The 23,326-nt window shown below is 32.0% G+C and overlaps 1 protein-coding gene across 1 annotated transcript in view; it reads right to left on the bottom strand.

The window, feature by feature from the left end:
• Window positions 1-23,326, bottom strand: part of LOC140434877 (uncharacterized) — a 309,793-nt gene that overhangs the window by 56,791 nt on the left and 229,676 nt on the right. Inside the window, exons 20-23 of the mRNA XM_072523474.1 lie at window positions 21,105-21,185; window positions 16,254-16,437; window positions 6,320-6,463; window positions 2,264-2,469 (exon numbers count right to left, since the gene is read on the bottom strand). Coding sequence (XP_072379575.1) covers window positions 2,264-2,469; window positions 6,320-6,463; window positions 16,254-16,437; window positions 21,105-21,185 — 615 coding nt within the window. The remainder of the gene's footprint in view (window positions 1-2,263; window positions 2,470-6,319; window positions 6,464-16,253; window positions 16,438-21,104; window positions 21,186-23,326) is intronic.

The following is a 23,326-nucleotide window of genomic DNA, read 5'->3' as shown; positions in this document are numbered from 1 at the left end:
TTATGAGCCTTAATATCTCATATTTCGCACCTCTGGTAATGTGGCCTAAATATTCCAGCTTTCCTCAAATGATTCCAACTTCTTTATATTATCCACTTTTAGTGTCCAGCTTTCCATTCCATAGAACAAAGTCGACAAACATTGTTTTAATTTTTAAAAATGCTTGTCTTGCAATTTCAATGCGTGTCCTTATTTCTCTACCTGGGTCATTGATTTCATTTACCCAGGTTCCCAGATATTTGTAGTTATTCACTCTTTCTACTTGTTTTCCCTCGATATCTAGCCTTCCTACTGTATGTTGCTTAGAAATAATCATAAACTTGGTTTTCTTAACGTTCATTTGTAGTCCATATTTGATACTGACTTAATGTACTCTATTTACTAAGCGTTGCAATGCTTCTTGACTGTCTGCAAAAACGGTCTGCGGTGTCGTCTGCGAATTTTACCCTGTTGTTCCTCTGATATTGCTCCCTTAAAAATAGCTTCGCTGTACAAATTGAATAACAATGGGGACAGCACGCAACCCTATCTAACACCTCTTTTGATTTCTATTGTTTCTGTTTCGACATTTTCGATTCTAATCTTTGCTTTTTGATTCCAGTACAGATTGACAATATTCCGTATATCTCGACTATCCACATTATTTTCTTTTAACAATAAATGAGTTTCTGATGTCGTACTCTATCAAAAGCCTTTTGATAATCTATATAGCAGACATAGAGGTCCTGGTTCATATCTAGTCGTCTTTGCGCGAGAACGTTAAAAGCAAACCGAGCCTCTTTCGTTCCTAGTCCTCCTCTGAATCCAAACTGGGTGTCATCTATATCTTCTTCTATTTTTTTTATAGTCTTCCATGTATTATTTTGAGAAATATCTAAGGATATTGTTCTGTACTGGGAGGATTCTGTCGCATGTACTGTCTTTGGTAGTGTTACAAACGTGGATAGCAACCAATCTTGGGCTATTACTCCTGTTGTATATACTTTGTTGAACAATTGAGTAATATATTTAATTAAAATTATTATTTTGTGGAATATTAGACTTAAAGAGTTTTTATAAAATTTATATTATTAATAATAACAAATGTTTTTGGTTATTTAATCAATATAATTATAAAATTTCCAATATAATGATGATTACATTTTTCTGATTATTATACCATGTTGACGCCTATGAAAGATCGAGCAATTTCGTATGGGTTTCGTATTATTAGCTGTGTTAAGACAATTTCAACTCTAAGGTTGACGTTAAATATAAGTGACGTCACTTTACATAAATTGTGACGTGCATGCATTTTTATATGAAACATACTATATATATATATATATATATATATATATATATATATATATATATATATAGGCTTTTGTATTTCAAAATAATAATTACAATAAATCACTGTATGACTAAGAACTGTCAATTTTGAAAAACGTTAGTGTCATGTCTAATTGGCAAATTTCTTACGTGTTTGGTTTATACGCTGGTATGTGTGAGTTCGAATCCAAATATGAATTTCCTTTTTTATTTTTAAAATATTTTAAAACCCCACGTTGGTCTTAATAAATATATGTAATATACGCAAAAATGCTTGATTTTAAAATAAAATGAAAATTTACAACATAATACTTTGTGCCATTGTGTTGTATGGTCAATAAAACAATGTCGTAATCTGTATACTGAGAAAGAGTCATTTAACATCACACATACCTTTCTTCAGGGAAAACAAAGTGAACATCTGCTTATAATGCTAAAAACTCTCTATATCCAAACGCGTACTGGTTTACCTTCTAGAGTTATAAACGTAATATAAGATCGCCATACAAAACAAAATAAAGGACTTAAGGTGAAACATTGGACAATATTGGGTTCAAAACGCGGAGCCGATAAACGACTACCTACATAAAAGTTTATAGATCGAGCAGTACGAAGTAGAATTGAATATTTGCCTTCACTGAAAGGATTATTACTAATTTTTATTGTGTTAAGTTTTTGTATAGCCAAAAAAATCTCTAAATTCTCCATGAGAGAGTTGATGACTTTTATCTAGAGTAGGTATATAACCTTCTTGGTCGAGTCTGATAAAAGGTCAGATAAAAGAGATTTCATATCAAGGTCTCACGGCCAGAGGCAAGTACGGTCTCGTTAGATAAAGGGAGAAAATAAAGAAAAAGAAGAAAAAAATATTAAACATAGTTATGCTTGATTGCTGAAATTGAATAAAACGTTTCTTATATTATATTTTTTATAAATTAAAATTTTTTACTCTTTTCTGTTGTGCAAGTGGGTAAAGCTTGTCCTGGTATGTACTCCTTGAATTATATCAAGAACTTCTTTATTACTGTTTATCGTCATGGGGTCTTTATCTTTTGCTATTATAATATACAGTAAAATCACATAAATGCCAATCATTAACAAATCTTCTAAGATAACTAACACATTTTGTCGCTTCTCTGCCAAATATTTAAGTTCCTAAAATCATAGTTAGGTAAATCACCAGTTTAATAAATCAGTAATATTAGTAAATCATAGTTTAGTAAATTACAGTTTAGTAAATTACCAACAGGAATTGCAACTTGACCTGGAAAAAATAGATGAGTGTCTCAACTAAAAACACATTTTACTAGAGAATCATATATCAGGTGCCAAGGATATAAAATATACCATATAATACACCCAAATATTTCAACAAAAGGGCACCGCGAGTATTATAAAAGAAACTATTAGACAGAATCAAGAGACAAGATATTAGCCAGAAGAGTTTCAGACAACAGCTATCGACGTAACCACGAAAGATTATATACTTATCATTGTGGCATTTTATTATTCTTATGGACGTGTACTAAAAGAAGAAAGCTTTACAACCTACTTGATGGAACAAGATCAGAGACTTATTATACAAAGTGATTTTAATGCAGAACATTCCACATAGGTTTTAGATTGACTAAAATTAAAAGTAAAGAGGCGCTGAATGCAACGAAGTATTTAAAATGCGATGTTCTGTTTAAACGAAATCGCTCACATTGACCAATAGACAAAAACGGAATAACTGACTTAATTGACCTATATGTCGTAACAAGTATTGCGTCTAACTATATATACGTGAAAGAAGCATCGCAAGTATTGCAAGGTGAGCAGGATAACAAGCGTGACCAAAGCTTAATCTTATTAAAGTTGTTATATACCTATGTAAGGGCAGTATTAATTTCTTAAACCATCTAGAATTTGGGATATGTGATTGTATAGAAACGTATTGTGTTGTTGAGTGGTCAGCAAATGTTTGCCAAGAAGTTCTTCAATGATCTATTTGATTTCTTACAAAGATAAGAAAAGCGTCAGGAACACAAAATTTCCCATTTAGTAACATTTCAGCTAAAGAGATTCTTACGGTTTTAGCATTAGAATCAACATACTCATTATATTTTACACCAACATGAGCTTTCACCCAAATAAAATTACTAGTGTCATTTTTATTTTCAGGGTTGACAAGCATGTTCTTTAGTATTTAATTTGTAGTGTATTTACTAGTGTTGATTTGTTTGTTTAAGCAGTTTCAGACAGCCCTCAAAAAATCTACAAAAACACAAAAACTGCTTCAACCAACAAAAAAATTAATAAAACACTAACAAAAGGCGCAAACTACAAAAAAAAATACTAACAAAACAAAGCAAGATCAAGCAATACATATCAAAGAAAAGTCACTAGAGATAGCGGGAATGCGCTTACGCTGGTCTGCATTGTACGGGATAAGATTTCCTGCGCTTATACCCAGGACTCCCACATGCACTCCCATAAGCACTTTACTGATAAGACAGCCTTTACAGTGCATCGGAGTGCTATCGGGGGAAAGAAGATGGTTTGGAGCTTTGGGTCGGGGTAGAGTGATTCCTGATTACACGAGTTAATCCTCATCGCCTCAATGAATTGCATCACCCGAATGTCATTCTTAAGGGGTGACCAAGTGTCTCAGGTTAAGTTAAACACTATTGCTTGCTTGTTTGGGGCGAACATGTATATTGTTTTACGTAACCGAAATATTTAACAAGGAATAAATCTAGTCTACGTCTAATAAAATTATAAAGTAATTAATATTTAAATGGGAATAAGCCACAATTAAAGGTTAAAATACGTTTATTGACGTTTCAATTTCCACTTCGGAAATCGTTCTTATAATACAAACATTAGTAAATTAAACACATTTTGTTTGTTTGTTACTTGGTGAAAAATTCTTCTAATAAATTAATTTTATCTGACTTATTTATATTGACAATTCAGACATACATTATACATTTTAAAGTAGACGACTTTAAAATGATATTGCCAATATTGTTGAGTTGCGCTCCTGGAACGACTTTATTTATAAGATAGTTCATTCGATTACATGAAATCAACTTAAACTTGAGAATATCCGTCAGAAAAAAATCATAGGGTGATTATTGATTCCATAGTAAATTATGAGGAAAAACCAGGAAAAAAAAACCTCATAATACTATCCTGACATGGTAAGTATTTGGCCGTGCATTCAGTTTACCTTCAATAAACACCAAATTCTGATTTTATATATTTATTTAAAAAAAACATAGGTAAATCATGTATAATCTATATGTTACTGATTTACTAATACTGGTATTTTCCTTTTAATAACTTCTTCTTTCAATATGGGCAACCAGATCCTACTACATTCTGCCAAGGAATTTGCGACACAATTGGTCTCATTTAGCATAATTAGAGCCGCTTCTTTGATTTTTCTCTTTTTACCATCCGTTTCTTTTAGGACTATATTTGAATCATTCCATTGAACCCTATGTTCATTATCCCATGCGTGTTTACATATTTGAGATCTATCAAATTCTCTATTTTTAATATAAGATTGATGTTCACTTCACAAGGTATTTTATAAATGCTATTGTTTGTCCTTTCTTGTTCATTGTTAGGTTTGGTTTTAGACAAAATAGATCTCAACATGTTTTTTCTTTTGAATGTTGTTGAAATGTTGAATTTATTTCCTATCCTTTTAAGTTTTTCTGATAATCCTTTTATGTATGGTATTGTTATTTTCCTCATATTATTCCTTGTGTATGCTGTAGGATCTCGTTCTGCTCTATTCGATCGATTGTTGAAAATTCCTTATTTATAAACGACAAAGGATAATCATTTTTTAATAAAACAGATGTTAACAAATGGTTTTCCTCCAAGAACTAATTTTCGTTAGAACAAGTAATTTTGCCTCTATCGTATAAGGATTTAATGATTCCCTTTTTAATATTAATATTGTGATTTGATTTGAAATTTAAATATCTGTTGGTGTGTGTTGGTTTTCTATACCATCCAGTATAGAATGGTCATATCCAGTATTGTTCTTAGAGATTAAAACATCCAGGAAAGGTACTGTGTTATTATATTCCTTTTCCATGGTAAATGTTATTGTCTCTTCTTAATCGTTTATATCATTTAGGAATGTGTCCAACAGCTCTGATCCATGAGGCCATATTGAGAATATATCATCTACATATCTCCACCATACTGTGGGTTTTAAATTTTAAATTTTGTTTAGAAATAATGTTTGTTTAAAATCTTCCATAAATATATCGGCTAATAATGGAGATAAACTTGAGCCCATTGCTAGACCAAAATTTTGTTTATAGCATTCATTATTTATTTAAAAATATGAATTATCAGTACATAATGTTTTTTTTTGTTTAAATAATAAACATATAAAATCAGAATTTGGTGTTTATTAAAGGTAAACTGAATGCACATCCAAATACTTACCATGTCGGGATGTATTATGAGGTTTTTTTTCCTGGTTTTCCCTCATAATTTACTATGGAATCACTAACAGGAGAATTTTACTGTCATCATGACATGTGTTTGTCTTTTTAAAGACGAAAAGCATGCTATGATTTTTTTCTGGTGGATATTCTCAAGTTAAAGTTGATTTCATGTAATCGAATGAACTATCTTATAAATAAAGTCGTCCCAGGAACGCAACTCAACAATATTGGCAATATCATTTTAAAGTCGTCTACTTTAAAATGTATACTGTATGTCTGAATTGTCAATATAAATGAGTCAGATAAAATTAAATTATTAGAAGAATTTTTCACCAAGTAACAAAAAAACAAAATTTGTTTAATTTACTCATGTTTGTATTTTGAGAACGATTTCCGAAGTGGAAATGGAAACGTCAATAAACGTACTTTAACCTTTAATTGTGGCTTATTTCCATTTAAATATTAATTACTTTAAAATGCCACAAGAAAACAGCTTCAGAACAATAATAAAATTATAGTTACTAAAAATACATTATATCCATATTTACCTTCACCCAATTGTTGTCCAATACTTGATATACTTTGTTAAAATATGGTCTTAAAGCTAATCGTCCATATTTGCTATAAATCATATTTCTTTGAGTTTCAATATATTGCACAATCTCATCCTTTTTATTTAAAATATGCATTATCTACAATAAGGGCAATTAGTTAATATTTTTACACTTAAATGATAGATTCGTAGATACCCCCATAAACATCTAAGGGTATCACTTTGATACATAGCAATATCAGCAGATATTTTGTATACATAATTTGATCATTTATTAATCCTTAATTAATATTATAACAATTTTTGTCTTTGGATGGAAATAATAATATGAAAATACAATTTCGATCCTGTAGATTATGTTTGTTTGTCCGCCCAGTCTTAGATTAAAAAAAAAATGTAATTAATAAAAAAAACTGACGACAGATTCCGATTCAGCAATAACAATTCACATTTCGTATATTTCACATTTCACATGATTCATAGTTCTCAAAAATTGTCAAAACGGACATACTGACTGGTTTTGAGAAATTTAATAAAAACTGTATAGCTTGGCGCGACGACAGATACATTTATGTTCACGGATTCGTGGTCAGCGTGAAAAAATAAGTCTAAAAACATGTCTTGGTTAATTTTCGATTATAAAAATTTTTTATTCCGATGAAAATTTTTGTTCACTCCCGGTTATTCCGATCAACAACTTTGCTTGCAAAATAAAAGTTTCCACAAAAAAGATTTTAACACTGATAAAGATTTGCCCCCTTTCATAATTCATTTCCGTTGCTTTATATTTAGGCGCGGATGCCCTCATTTTTTCATGGCCCGGAACTGCCAAAACATCACTGGTCCACTGTAGAATAATCAATTACTTGGACTTTTGTTAAAGTTAGTCATGTTATTCAAATCTAAAGCAATACTCTTAACTATCTTTATATGTTTTTTTATTAATCATGTAACAATATTTTTTAAGATTCTAGGCATCATCTTGTTTTATAATAATAATAATAATAGTCTCCCGTTTTATACCGCTCGCGGATTTGGGAGTATAGAAGGGTAGTCTGCTATATCTAGGGCCTACGGTATACAAGGAAGGTAACATGGCCAGTGCTACGCTTCAACCGCCTATTATTACCCTGGTTTTACCCAAGGTACTCATTTTATTCAAGCTGAGTCGACCTGGGGCCTATAGACATTTTTAAAAATGTCTAGTTGTTCTTGCCGGCGGTAGGATTCGAACTCCGGACCACCAGCATGCGAGGCAAGCATCCTACCGCTTGCGCTATGCAGGCCCTAATCTTGTTTTAACCACCAGTTATTAAAAATGTTTAAAATTATTTATTCAGCTAAATCTAGAAGATTGTGTAAAATTTTATATGTACAACCATCCAAATCAAGAGCCGTGCTTCTTTTTTGCCATCTAAACCAAGAGTCGTGCTTTTGGTTTGTTTTTATGTCAAAATTAACTCTGAATAGGTAAAAGCTTTAGACATGATGTCGGAAGTACATTAAAAATGAGAATTATTTAGATTAGGATCTACATTGACATTAGAGACCGAAGGTGGAGCCAACTGATTAAAAACAGCCTCAAATAAATCTTTGTGCGATGGAGTTTTTTTTGTTGATGATTGCTTCTCTTTTCTAACCATGGTCTTCATTGTTGTATTTCGTGGTTCCATCTTTTATCCTTCAGTCGGGCATTGTGTCCTGCGAAGCTCCGTTTTTAATTTGACAGCATGTTCTCCTGCGTCTTTTACGTTGGTTTTGCTTCTAATCCATTTGTTTATTTTTTTTGTCTATAAGTCTCACCCCTAGCAATGATCTTTCTATATATTCTTTTTGTACCTTTACTATTTTATCTATATTATACTTGGTGAGTGTCTACGTCTGTGAACCATACGTAAGTATAGCGAGGGTACACTGATCGTAAATTCTGGTTTTCAAATATTATTCTATTTTAGTGCTTTTCAAGATCCAACTCAGTTTTCCGAATCCTGCCCACGTTACCCTTATTCTTCTGGTAATTTTAGCAGTTTGATTTTCTTTGTTAACGTTCATTATCTATCCCAGGTAGATGTATTCGCTTACTGTTTCTAAGTTTATGTCGTTCAACGTTATTTCTCTAATGTTCGGTGTACTTGTCATTATTTTTTTTTTCCAAGTTCATCTTAAGACCTACTTTTTCCGAAGCTTGAAATAGTTGCGTCATTATGGTCTGTAGTTCTTCAAAACTTATAGCGAATATTACAATGTCATCAGCGTATCTCAAATGACTCAGTTTTCTTCCATTAACATTTCTTTCTTTATCTGCCTAGTTAATGTCTTTGAACACGTCTTCCAGTCCAAGTGTATTAGTGAAAATCAATATTAGTAAAACCAAGTCCATGAGAATAAATGCAAGGAACAACACGCTATTTACTATCGACAATATGCAGATTAAAAATGTGGAAAACTTTACGTATCTTGGAAGTGTCATAACAGAAAACGGAGGTACAGAAGACGATATTCGTATGAGGATACGAAAAGCTCAACAAGCTTTCAGCACGCTCAACCCTGTTTGGAGATCTGGCGAGTATACTACAAGGACAAAGATCCGAATATTCCGATCAAATGTCATGTCTGTTCTACTCTACGGATGTGAAACCTGGAAAGTGACAAACACCCTCACAGACAAACTGCAGGTCTTTGTTAACAAATGTCTACGAAGAATTGTTCGTATATTCTGGCCTAACACCATCAGAAACGACGATCTGCTACACCTGACCGAACAAAAGAGGGTACAAAATGAAATTAAGTCCAGAAAGTGGGGTTGGATCGGTCACACACTCCGAAAAAATAGTTGCAGTATCGCAAAGACTGCCCTAGAGTGGAATCCCCAAGGGAAAAGAAAAAGAGGTCGCCCAGTACAAACTTGGAGAAGATCCATCATGGACGAGATAAGAGGCCAAGGAAAGTCTTGGAATGAGGTGAAGGCCTTAGCGCAAAATAGAACCCGATGGCGCGTTTTCACTGAAGCTCTATGCTCCACTTAGGAGTTCAAGAACCTTATATATATATGTTTCCTTTTTTGAAGAGAAGTATTATCAAACTTTCATTCCAATCATCTGGGAGTTCTCCTCTGTGAAGACATTCGTTAAAAAATTTTTCAATTCTTTGAGAATAATTTCACTCCCCTGCTTTAACATTTCTACAAGTATTCCATCTGAGCCCAGAGCCTTATTGATTTTTTAGTTGTGCCATAGTTTGTTTAATTTTAAAGGATTCTATGTTATGGAATATTTCTGAGTTGACATTCGTTACATTGACGTTATGTTACGTTGACATTAAAGAAGCAGGTATTGACGGTCTCAGTTCTATCCGTTGAACAGCGCCAAATGACGATGGAGTATCTTCTGGAAGTGATTGCGTTGCTGTGCTAGGCCTGGGTTGAGCAACTGAGAACTCTGTGGAAACAGAAGGATTTTCCAAAACGTTTGGGTCTGTTGAAATTACATCGTAAGCATAAATGTCGCAAGAAGCAAAATCCTCATCAGAAAAAACAAGTTTGTTTAAAGGGTGAATGCCTGGTTTCATAAATCCACTAGTAATGTTCTTTTCCGTGAATGCTTCAAAATATGCTAGTTCAGCAAAACTTGGTATCTCATATCTTTTAAAGGGACCAAATACCCCCACATCAAGTGGTTGTAACTTGTGCGAGGTATGTGGAGGAAACGATAAATAAACTATGCCATTTGCCCTAGAGTAATCGACAGCTTCAATTGATATATGCCATTCGTGGTTATCACAAGGCAGCAATATCGGATTTTCTCTTGAGCAGCAAGCATGTTTTTGGATATGTCGTAGTGCCAAGTATAACTCACAATTCATCCAACCAGTTTTCGTAGCGAGGTCTAAGCTTCCCTCAGGAGTATCATTTATGAAGTAAGGTTTATAATGAACTCGTGGAAAAATAAATATAGGGGTACAGTATTCCTATTATACCACAGAAAGTAACCAGCTCGCTCCTCTCAACAAAAACGATTTGTTCGACTTGTTTTTGTGTTCTCTCGGCTAAAATTTTGGGCGTCGTCATTACGGGTAATACCTGTTTCGTCAATATTAATTATGCGATCTGGTGTGAATGAGTATTTAGTAAGGACAGACTCATAATTTTTTAAGAATTTTGCAACTGAGGTTTTGTTGAATCCTACTGACCATGCGAGACGTTTTTTTTAACGTTGTGTTCGCATACTTCTTTTACGGAAACCTGAAATTCAGTCCTGCCCAGCTACTTTTGTTTCGTCCCATTTAGAAGGATATTTGCATTTCACTTGTTGGTAGAGAGTTAGATCATAATGCATCTTGCTCTGAAGGTAACTACATATTCATTTAATTTCTGTTCTTGATCTACCGTAAAAACTTTCTTTGAACATTATTTCGAAAAAAACTGCTGTTTTGGAATTTGCAGTCTATTTTTTTCAAGCCTGTGCTGTAATGTAGCAGGTTTTAAATTATATGTATTAGCAGCTTTTCTAATAGATATATTTTCTTCAACTACCGCTTTAATTGCAGAAGCTATAGCGTTTTCATCCAGATTTGCTCTATTGGTTTTTCTTTGATAATTTCTTACCACTGTTTCCTGAAACAAAAATAAAAATAAATAATGTAAAATAAGGCCTCAACTGTGCATCTTTTTAGATATATATATATATATATATATATATATATATATATATATATATATATATATATGTATATATATACATATATGTATATATAAATATATTAATATAAATATTTATATATATATATCAAACTACTCCAACGTGTACTGTATCAGTTCCCTACATGCATACTTTCTTCAAATTAGAAAAAATATCCAAAGCATATTTATATAATGATCTAAATATTCTGCTATTACGTAATATACAAACATACTTACCAGTTGGTAATGATTACGACGCAAATGATTGAATATAACTTATAAAATGACATCCTTTAAAACACTATTCAAATTTACTTTAGGTATACCAAAACACGTGTTATCACTTTGATAGCTAATTACTAGACTTCGGCAAATATGCAAATAAAAATGTAGAAAATATGCGCATAAATATGCACGTGTTTACCCGAAAATATGCAAATATTTTACAAAATATGCATACAAATAAATAAAAAAATCGTAAAATAGTAACAATTTTATTTAAAAAAAAAGTGTACATAACTAAATATTTCCTACTATTCATGGTATACTTTGGTATACCATGAATAGTAGGAGTATAATTATGGTAACAATAAATGACCAAGTGGTGTTCAAAATTTTCTAACAAAAACTTGTGGCTTCTGTCTGAGTACATATATTTATAAACTCCTGGACAAAATTAACGCACCACTTTAATTAATCTAAATATTTAATATGAACACAAAATAAAACTAAGTTACATTGAAATAATAATAAACACCTAAAAATAAGTCCAACATGACTTTATCATGACCTTAATTTGCCTTATTGTTTCTTTAAAAATTTGTTTTTGCAGTAGATAAGCTAGCATAACTCCAAATTGCAAAAAGAAAAAAATCAGTAAAGTAACATCAACAATAAAATGCATCTGGGTCAACACTAATACCGTATAGGCCCTCCTCTACTTCTTATGACTGCATTTATGCGTCGAAGCATGCTTGATATCAAATGCTCAACAAAAGCTGGCGGAATATTCTCCCATTCTTCAATAACGGCCTCAATGAGTTGGTTGTGATTGGCAATAGGGAGTCTACGACTTCGAATCGTTTTTTTGAGATAGTCCCATAGATGCTCTATAGGATTCATGTCCGGACTGTTAGGTGGCCACTCTAATAATGGAATATCAACATCATTTAGGTAGCCAATAACCTGTCGACCACATGAGGACGAGCGTTGTCTTGCATGAATAAAAAAATTAGGCCAAAGAAACGGAGCAAAAGGCATTACATGTTTGGCAATAATGTGGTTTAATTAATAATAGGCATTCATAGACCTCGTACGTATGGGGACCAACTCCGTACAAACTTCAAAACAAATTCCCCCCCAAAACATTTTAGAGCCACCACCAAAAGGTACTTTAGGAGAGATATTGCAGCTGACAAACCTTTATTCTCGCCTTCGCCAGACACGCTCACGACCATCTGGAGCTTTTAGGCTTACTCTAGTTTCTTCGGAGAAAAGAACTCGTTTCCAATCATCGATGGTTCAATTTTGATGCAATCTTGCAAAATTCAATCTCTAAACCCTGTGTTCCCTGGTAAGCAAGGGTTTTTTGGCCGATTTCCTGTTACTCAATTCTGCTTCATGTAAACGTTTTCTAACTGTTCGAGACGATATTGCGACATTTCGAACATCTGCTAGTTCATTTTTTAGCAAATTGCTGGTGACTCTCCTATCTCTGAGAGCACGTTGTCTCAAAAAACGATCATCAATTTGATTTCGAATTCGAAATTTGAACGTTTTCGCCCTTGCCCTGGTCTTCGATGGTACGACCCTGTTTCATTATATCGCCTCACCTTGCGACTGATGCTGGAATGATGTCTTCCTAAAAAATCTGCAACGTATCGCGTTGAATATCCTTCATCTAGGAGAGTCGATGCTCGCACTGCCTCCTCCATTGACAAATTTCTTTGGCGGTTCATTTTTTTATTTGATTTTTATGCAAATCAACTTCCAAACACGTATATGATGAAAAATATCACAATAAAAAGCTTGTTTCTCACGAGTACTTTGCTTTAATCGGCACTTTTTATGAAAAGTTTCTCATTTTTAGTCTAAAACGAAGTTTATTACAAATTATTGTTAAAACAGGACTATTATTAGCTTACATAACAACTGTCACTCTCAAACAAGGTTCATAGGCAACTTGTCGTACAGTAAATTATTAATAAATAAAGATTATTGAGAAACATATGAGTGGTGCGTTAATTTTGTCCAGGAGTTTATATGGAAAAACTTCGTTCAACATCAACTGATGTAACGGGAGCATTTTTCAAACTAACCAAAACATTTGGTTCTAAATTAATTGTTTCCGAAATATTTCCAGCTAGAACACTGACTACTTCAGAAAGAATATGGTAACCTTTATTTTTCTCCATAGTAGCTTCAAATTTTTTTAAAATATCTTTTCCAATATTACCTCTAACGTTCCGACAACATGACGCAAATTCTTTTATTAATGCTGTACTTTCGAACAATGACAGTTTTGGTGATTCTAACTGAGTAATTGTTTTTTGAACAAAACTAAAATTTGATTTTATAAATGAAAGTTCTTGTTGAAGCAAGTTACTCTGAAATGTTTGTTTAGAATCCAAAAGAGATTGGGAACTTTCATCTGTTAACGTATCAATTATGTTCTTTATTTTAACAAAATGATCTGCATAAAAATTAGCTGCTTCTAACCATGTTCCCCATCGCGTTAAAATAGGTTGTGGTGGAAGAGGAATGTTAGGTAGCATTTCTTTATAAAGTTAAATTCTTATAGGAGATTTAAGAAATACTTTTTTGACACTGGATATCATGGTATTTACAATAGGAAACATTTTTCGTATTTCCTCTGCAACTCTGTTTAATCCATGCGCTACACAAGTAACATGTATTAAATCTGGGAAAAATATTTTTAAATTTTGTCCTGCTTTCACCATATAAGGAGCAGCATCCGATAAAATAAGCAGTAATTTATTAGAAAGAATAGTTGTCGGAAGAAAAAAAGTTGCTAATGTTTCTTGTATAAAACGCGAAATTGTTAAAGCATTTGTTTTTTCAAGTTGCTGGCATGAAATAAGATGAGATTTTGGTAAGGTATCTTCTTTAAGAACACCAATCAATAAATGAGCAATATACTTTCCTGAGGAATCAGTGGTTTCGTCTACAGATATGTAAAAATAATTATCTACAATTTCTTCCTTAATATTAATTAACACCGACGAGTATAGCTCGTTCACATTATTTCTTCTTAGAGACCGATCACTTGGAACATTAAGTTTGCAATATTTTTTTAGAAACGAACAAAAATTTACATTTGCTAATTTTGAAAGCGGTATGTTTGCAGACACTAATGCGCGACACAAGTCTTCATTAAAAGTTTCTTGCTCATCTAATTTTTTTTAAGTAGATTGGAAACATTTAGCCATTGAAGTTTGATGTTTTCCTCCTATTTTTCCTTTTTTTGCAATGTGTGAAGCAGTTCTCACATGTTGGTCTATCTGAAATTTCTTCTCACATGCTATCTATAAATAAAAATAAAAACCTTTATTTTAACCCAACCTTTAAAATATAAAAATATACAAGGTGTTTTTGGTTGATCAAATAACTGGTTTGGAAAAAAAAACACTCGCTAAGTGTTTTAAATGCAGTATTAATCCACAAATTAGTTTTTGTTACTAACCATTAGTACATCATATAACTTATTTTAAAATTCAACAAAAGTTTTTTTTTTGTTAATTCAATTACAATAAAAATAATTGTGTTTTAGAATAGCTGACTTCATAAAAAAAAGTAAAGGTGAAAAATTTTTCTAAATACACACCATTGTATTGTACCATGGACAATTTTTTCTCACTAAAGGAAGCTATTTTTCATTCAAAAACAATCTACGAGTACTAAATTTCAAGTAAATACGTTTATTGGTTTTAAAGTTATTGTTGTTATTAACTAAAAGAATTTAATTTTTTTTAATTTTAACACCCTGTATCTCGAAAAGTAAATAAGTTTGACCCCTCATTAACTATATCGTTTTGTTCAATTTTTCGAGAAGTATCTACAGTCAAACGTTGTAAGTGTCATTTGGAAACACCCTGTATGTATGAAATATTAGATATTTAATAGAAAATATTAGATACTTACAATTTTGCCACAGACTGAACAGTAGATTTTTCCCATATCCATAGACAGCTCTTTATAAGGTTTAATCCAAGTTCAAGCACTGGTTGTTTTAGGCATTATAAAATCACAATCTTCCTTTTTGTTACGCACAACGAGTGTTTACGCTTTGAATATCAAAACAAAAATGATTTACAAATCTGAGCATCAAATTAGAAATGTTTAGGTACCTAATTCAATAAACTGGGAGATTTTGGAAAATCCCTAAATTAGGAACAAAACTATTAGCCGTTTACCTGCTGTTAAGATACAATAAATTGTAGATAGATTTGGGGATTAGATCATAAAATGCAAATGAGCGAACCCTTAGCGATTATCCAATAACTGAATGCCTCAGTGACCGAGACTTTCTAAGAATGTTGAGGGCTACTTAAATTGATCTTCTTTGAAATTGTAAATGTTTTGTACCTGTAGAGATTACGTACTTAGATCATTTCTTGATTAAAATGACTACAAAATTTTATACAAGAATTGAAATAAATTGGTATGTTTAAAAATTTTCAAATACAGTATAAAAATCTGAACTTTTATGCACTTTATGCAAACTTTTATACAAATATGCCAAAATATGAAATATTTGCATAAAATATGCACAATATGCAAAATATGCAATATGCATATTTGCCGAAGTCTACTAATTACTTACTGGCGCGAGTGGAAACTTTCTTGGTCGTTATAGTATCAGTAACGACACATACGGTAACAAGTAAGCAATAATTTGTAATATGATGTTTGAGTTCCCAGTGTATCAATGTTCCCAGTGTATCGATGGGCCCCCACTTCCTCTATAGGAAGCACAAACCATACATACTCATGTATGTATGTATGGTTTGTGATAGGAAGCTGGCTCACTGAAAAAGATCGCATATTACCCATTAAAATGTAAGGTTAAACCTCGTACAATTCGAATATCGTTTATTAGTCACATTTTTTAATTTCTTGTCAGAGTAATTGTAGGCTATCGCTTAGTGTCGTGGGATATTCTACTATTACTAATTCAATTATCGATTTTTGATCTTAAAATTTTTCTTTAAATTTGTTATATTGTGCTTACCCTAGTACTTCTTTGTTTTATTAAATTCCTTAATATTCTTCCCATGCGTTCCAATAACAAACCATAAACGATTAAACTTGATATTGAAGAAGTTAACCAGAGTAAACTTGTGACGTGTGGAACACGTATTCCAAATATTATGTTTATTGTCATCGTTACTCCAATAAAGAAACCCAATGTGCACCTTGAAAATCAGTAATATGTAAATTTAAATAAAATAATAATTATAGAATTAAGGTGTTTTAATTTTAGTAAATTTGGATCTAAGTTACGATAAAAAGATGAAATTGAATATGAACAATTCACACTGTCCGGAACGTATCGTTTCAGACACCTAACGTTTCGGTTCAGTATATTCGAAAACAATATTTTACTGATGCTGACGGAGTCGTAACCGGTTGATACGGATAATGTGAATTAGATGTCCGTCGTTTTCCCCTAGTTGTTTATTTAGGTATTTGTTTGATTTTGATACAGAGTATTTGAAAAAATAATTTTCGAGGCTATTTTGTCATTTATGCATTTTGTTTTTATTGCTTTGTGACAATTAAATACGAAAGTGATAAACAATTAGGACTTTTGCACGGTAGTGATACCTCTTCTTTTTTAAAAATACTCTTTGGTTTGATATGTATGGCTTCGTTAAATGTAGTATTTTGTTTTTTAACTAAAGGTGTAATTAAATTTAAAATATATTCTAACTGAATCCTGTTCATTCTAAAATGTCCATAATATTTTTCATCGTCATCAATTAATTCTTTGTATAAAGTCCAGTATTCACCTTCCTTTTTCCTTTCTCTTAGCGTTGGATGTACTTCAAACTTTCTTTTTACTACAGTTTTTCTTTCTTCATCGTTAAGTAGAAGAGCAATTGCACATATTTTTTGTCGAGAAAAGCGAGATCATATCTTCACCGAACCAAATTGAAACGTTCTATGTATGAAAATGTGAACGCGCAGTCCGATTGCTGGAGTGGAAACGCTACGTACCGGAAACTATACGTGCACGATAATATGCCGTGACCTTTTCCTTTTTTGTATGTATTTTATCCGGTGATTTCCCTTTTTTCTTCTTTAGAACCGACCATCCTACACCAGCCATATTTAATGAACATATGTACTCCATAATATATGAATATATTTTCTTTTTTTTTTCGATTCTTCTTAGTTTTTTAAAAAGTTCTTTTGTGTATTGACTTATTTTATCAGATGTTTAATTTTATTGACTACAAGATCTTTTATTGCGTCTATCAGAGCATTTTATATTTGGTCCTTTAATTATTCCAGTTCTATGCTCTCTAGATTTTGAAGCCCATGTTGCATTTATTCTTCGTATTTAGAAGGGTTTTTCCAGAGACGACTTTCAAGCTTCTACCTTATTATAAGTTTGTTTTTTTCTTTGTATGACAAATATGTTATCTGGTTCATTTCTAGTGACACGATATGACACAAGTGACACAAACTTTTTTAAAGGAGGTATTCTTATGTAGAGATTTTGTTCCATTATAAATTACAGTTATCGTGTATCTTTTCGTTATTTATATCTATTCCATAGCAACCCATTGGTAACTTTTCTTTATTTAATAGTTATTGCATTGGTAATATTCGTAGAATATGTCTACTTCTTTATCGCTATGTGAACATGTAAAATATTTTATGTGTAAAAAAGTATATTAAATCTAATGAATTATCTATTTCTTTTCCCTATTTTTATTCTTCTAACCATAATCAAAGATAACAGAACCAATCCTAATAAAACAAGGAATATGATAATGATGCTGCGTATCTTCAATACTTTTTATTATATATTTAGATTTCTTGATTTGGACACGGAAAACAAAAATATTAATTATACAATTAAGCAGTTGTTTCAATATCTGAAGATAACTTAGAAGAATTTATACTTTGATGCCAAAAAATACAACTTTAATATTTGCAAAACCAAAACAGAAGCCATGGCCTTTTACAGCACTGTTATAGTGACATAAAAAAACTTGACATAGAAAATAATCTAGCAATATTCAATGGAATCTGCGGCATAATAAGAAGAACGTTAGATAACAAATAAAGAAAAGATAACTCATTAATGTTTAATGAGACAGTAGCCGTACCGATACATCTGTCTAGTTGTGTGATATGGGTAATAGAAAGACATGTCACGAATCCAGGTAGCGGATATAAATTTTTTAAGAAGCTTCAAGGGATGTACAAAATTAGATCAGATCAGAAACACTGAAATCAGTAAAGAACTCGGCATATTCTTAATAAAAGAAACATTCACCACTACCATAACAACTAGTATTACCATGTAGATAAAATAATTGAAGATCGCATATCAAAAATAGCAATAAAATACCACCCACGAGGAAGGCGCTACATAGGACGCCCCCGAAAAGATGGACAGTTTAGCCAAAATAGGTCATAAGGCATAATCCGTAAAAAAGACGACGGCGATAATTTTTTCCTCCAATGAAATCCTTTTCATTTTTCCTCCTTCTTTTATTCATTAAGCGTTAAAGTTCCTAGGGTTTATAGCTAACGCCAGGCGTTTAAATTTCTATTCTTGTGTAAGGTGGATTATTTAACTATGCCATTTATAGCATTGCAGGATGTCTTTGCTGCTGCCGTGAATCTGTTTTAAAACTTCCTGTTTTTGTACTAAACTATCCAGTCTTTAACATTCTTCTTCTTCTTATTGCGCCGTCTACTTTCGAAGGTTGGCGATCCAAATGGCAATTGTAGCGTTGGAAATGGCTGCATGAAAAATTTCTTTGGATGAACGGTCAAGCCAGTTCTGGCGTCTTTCGAGTAATCTTTTTCCCTGCACTTTACCTTCCAATGTAATTTGGAGTAATTCATAACTTTCACCTCTCAATTTACATTCACCACTTTAACATTCATTGTTTTTATATCTTCTTTTGTATCATCCAGCCATCTGTTTCTAGATCTTCCTCTACACCTGGGCCATAGCGGTGTCCAGTTAGTTATCCATCTTAGCATATCTGAGTGTGGGCGTCTCTTTATATGTCCTATCCATTCTAAGCAAAGAGATTTTATGTATCTGACTATATTTTCTCCCTTTAATTCTGCTTTAATTTTGGCATTTATCTTCATTCTTCTTCTTTCTCCCTCTCTTGTTAGATTGGGACCCAATATAGTTTTCATTAAAAAAAATGTTTTGTTAAAATCCTTTATAAAAGGTATATAAATTAAAAAACCCTTTCGGTCTATGTCATGAAGACAAAACGTTTTCGGAAACCATGTCCCATCATCAGTGTCTAGCTGTACATGTTTTGAGCCACTAAATATCTGGGTTTAACGGGTTTTTACCCAGATATTTAGCGGCTCAAAACATGTACACCTAGACACTGATGATGGAACATGGTTTCCGAAAACCTTCATGACATAGCTTGATTGAGTTTTTTAATTTATATACCTTTTATAAAGGATTTTAACAAAAATTTTTTTGTGATACATGGTATACAGCCAGCTACGGGAACTTAGTTTCCTTGTGGAGTTATCATTACTTTTGTTTTAAATTTCAGAAGGCTATTTTCTTGTTAATCGTCGTTGTTTCCATTCCATATGCAACTACACGTCTTATTTAGGTCTTATATAGGTTATTCTTTGTTCTCTTACTTAGGGTATTGCTTCTCAGCATATTTCTATTCATTCCAAATATTTTTTGTCCTTCAGAATCCTTTATATGTTCTTTCTTTTTCTGTTTTTCTTATTGTTACTCCCAAGTTGCGAAAGGTGAATACAGTTTCAAATTTAAAGTTAATGGTTGCAAGCATGCTTAATCCTAACAGAAGCGATGTCGACTCCGTCAACCGCCTCCTTGGAGGTCATGCTTGACTTGCCCTACCTCTGAGAGATAATAAAAAAAATTATCCAGAGTGGAAAATAGTACCAGATGTAAAACAACCTAAATATACTTTCGAAAAACTGTTTACTGTTGCCTTTAGATAGCTCTTAAATCGATTAAGCAGTTGGAGCTAGAGTATATGGAGAAAAACCAAGACTAAGCATTAGTGAAAGCCTAGGTAATCACTCCATTATCTTCCAAGCAGAAATATATGCTATATAGATGTCATTGCAGAACGGATCTCAAAAATTTTGCTCGCATAGTCAGGTGGCATTAAAGGTACTGGAATAAAATCGGATTGACTTCAAGTTAGTTAGGAACTGTTTTAGAATCTGATTCGGATTGGAAAAAGTAATAAAGTAAGTTTATTCTGGGTGTCTGGACATACTGGTACTGAAATGAACGAAAAAGCGACATACTTACAGGAAGAGGGGCTAAAAAATAATCATAGGTCCAAAATCTTTTGTTGACATAGCAAAAAACATAAGAACAAAAAACGATATCGGACTGGATGCAACGAATGAAACGTAACCACTGGTACGAATAAATTGACATTAAACATTCGAAGGCTTTTATATATGAATCTCTAAAGAAGAAATCCAAAGATCTGCTAGATATGAATAAAAATGTTCTTTGCATTATCGTAGATCACTTAACAGAATACTGTAGCCCCAAGGGGCACATGAATATGATCTTAACAATCATGGTTGGTTAGCATAAGAATAATATATTTCAGGATCATCAACGCGAGTCCTACAACTTCGTAGACGTGTTAGCAAAGGCCATAATAGAATAGAGTTGAAGGAACAACTTTAACCTAGGGACAAGCAACAATAGAACTCTTAGGTCCAGTGGAAGGGTTATTAAGCGCCCACTTATATTGAACCTAATTTAACTCGAAAAAAGTTTATAATATTAAATACGTTATTTTATACATTTTGATTTATTCCTAAAAAAATATTTGACAATGTTTTTTACACTTACCAGCAAGCCAAGTTGTAATAGGGCATATTTTTTATTGTCTCTTTAGAATGCGTTATATATAGATTATGTTTATCTAAAAACCTGAAATAATATTAACTATTTATTAATCAACTACTAAATCCTCTGAAATGTTAAAATTTTTGAAACAATGAAATAAACTTGCTTTAACTTTTGTTGATAAAAACTCATCTCTTTATCGTGTTCTTATAGTTTTTGGAAATTGATTAATATAATATGTTCCACACTACAGTGTAATACAATACTAGCTATAAAAGTACATTGGTAAAGATTGTGTAAAATTCTGGAAAGCATTGATATTGAGAGTTATGCAATATTAACCCTTAACGGGCAAAATAAAAGAGTCTTTCAAAAATTGTATGTTTTGTAATATGAGTTTTGGGGATACAATTCACCAAAAATTAGTAATCACAGCATCATTTTCTGATAGTTTTTTAGTTTTGTGGAGGTATAATAATTTAAGAATGGGTGTTCACAGAATAAAAAGTTTTAACCATAAATAAAATTTTGATGGTGCATATCTACACCATTTCCAAAATACCTCATTGTCATGGAAAACAACAAGAAATTTATTATTATTATTATTTCGTATAAAGCAATATAAACAGTAATGTTTTTGAAAAAAATCTAATAACTTTCCTACTTACATACTAAAACACTTGTCGATTCATTGTCTATTTACCATTATATAAGATACCGTTTATTGGGCCAAACGATGTTTATATAAAAATGCTAAATCTACAAGGCTAACTTAAAGTGTAATGAAAGTGTTATGAAACAAGACACTTGTTGTAATAATAGATATGTGTGCTGTAGTTTCTAATTTTCGTAATAAAGTTTAGTAAACAACTATTTAATTTGTAGCATTTCTATTTATTTTCATACATGTTAAAACACCGAAAAATATTTTCAATCTTTTTGCGTTCCTGAGATTGATAATATAAACATTTTTTGTTTTGTTTATATAACACAGATGGATATTTCTTTGGTATTTCTTTGATGGTTCTCGCTTAATATTGCGCGTCAAATAAATATCCACTTAGGTTGGTGAGAAAGTTATGCGGGAGGCAAACGATTTTTAAAGATTATGAGATCACTCCACGATGAAACGCTCAAGCGTTTGGTTTTATTGTTTGAGTCCGGATTTTTTTTTTTAATTCGTTATTGTTTTTCGTGATTTGTTTTTTGTTATCGGAAATAAGTGTAAAGCGATTTACTCTGCAACAGACCACGATACAAGTCAGGTTATTGTTTAGTCCGAATTTTTCTTTTTTAAATTCGTAATATTTTTTTGTTATTCGTTTTTTGTCATCAGAAATTGGTTAGTAAGGAATGAAGTGTAAGTAAGGAAGAGATTGATTCGGAAGAAATAGCTTGCGGCGTGTAGTTTTTCAAAGCCGGCAATTTTTTTGTGGAGATGTGAATTTGTTGAGTTAATCACCGATTTCTTGTGCGAAGCCCGAAGCTCGAACCAGTTTTCAACTTCTCAAGAATTGTCTAATTTGTGTTCTATGGTCACTTTAGACCAATCGTAGCTTGTGTGGGACACAGTTGTGTGTTGTTTATAGTGTTTTAGTTCAATTCCGATTACAAAAACTTTCTGAAAGGAAATACATCAGGCGGTGATACCAGGTAATCTTCATTTAAAATTATTCAAAGTAAAAATAAACAATTTTTCATTAATAAAAAATTTGATTTCATGACAAACTAAAAAATTGTAAATAAATAAAATTATAAGTTTTATGGATTAGCTAATTATCATATTAGTTAAATCAAGTATTCCTGGGAAGGTATTTGCAAGAATAATAGACACAAGAATAAAAACCCAAATAGAATCAACTATGGAAGATACACAATGTGGATTCAGGAAGGACAGAAGCACGCAAGACCACATATTCACAATAAGACAAGTAAGTGAGAAAGTAATCAATAAAAATAGAGAAATATATATATATATATATATATATATATATATATATATATATATGCTTTATTGATCTGGAGAAGGCGTTTGACAGAATACAAAGAAAGGAAGTATGGAGGACATTAAAGGAAAGAGGAGTTGACAGGATAACAATTGATGTAATAAAGAATATGTACAATAATAATACAAATGCGGTAAGAATCAACAACGAGAAATCCGAAGAATTTACTACAAGTCAAGGCATCAAACAGGGATGCGTGTTGAGCCCACTGCTGTTCTC

The sequence above is a fragment of the Diabrotica undecimpunctata genome, chromosome 2 (assembly GCF_040954645.1).
Source record: "Diabrotica undecimpunctata isolate CICGRU chromosome 2, icDiaUnde3, whole genome shotgun sequence".
In the NCBI taxonomy this organism is placed as follows: Eukaryota; Metazoa; Arthropoda; class Insecta; order Coleoptera; family Chrysomelidae; genus Diabrotica; species Diabrotica undecimpunctata.
This window is presented reverse-complemented; position numbering and strand designations above follow the sequence as displayed.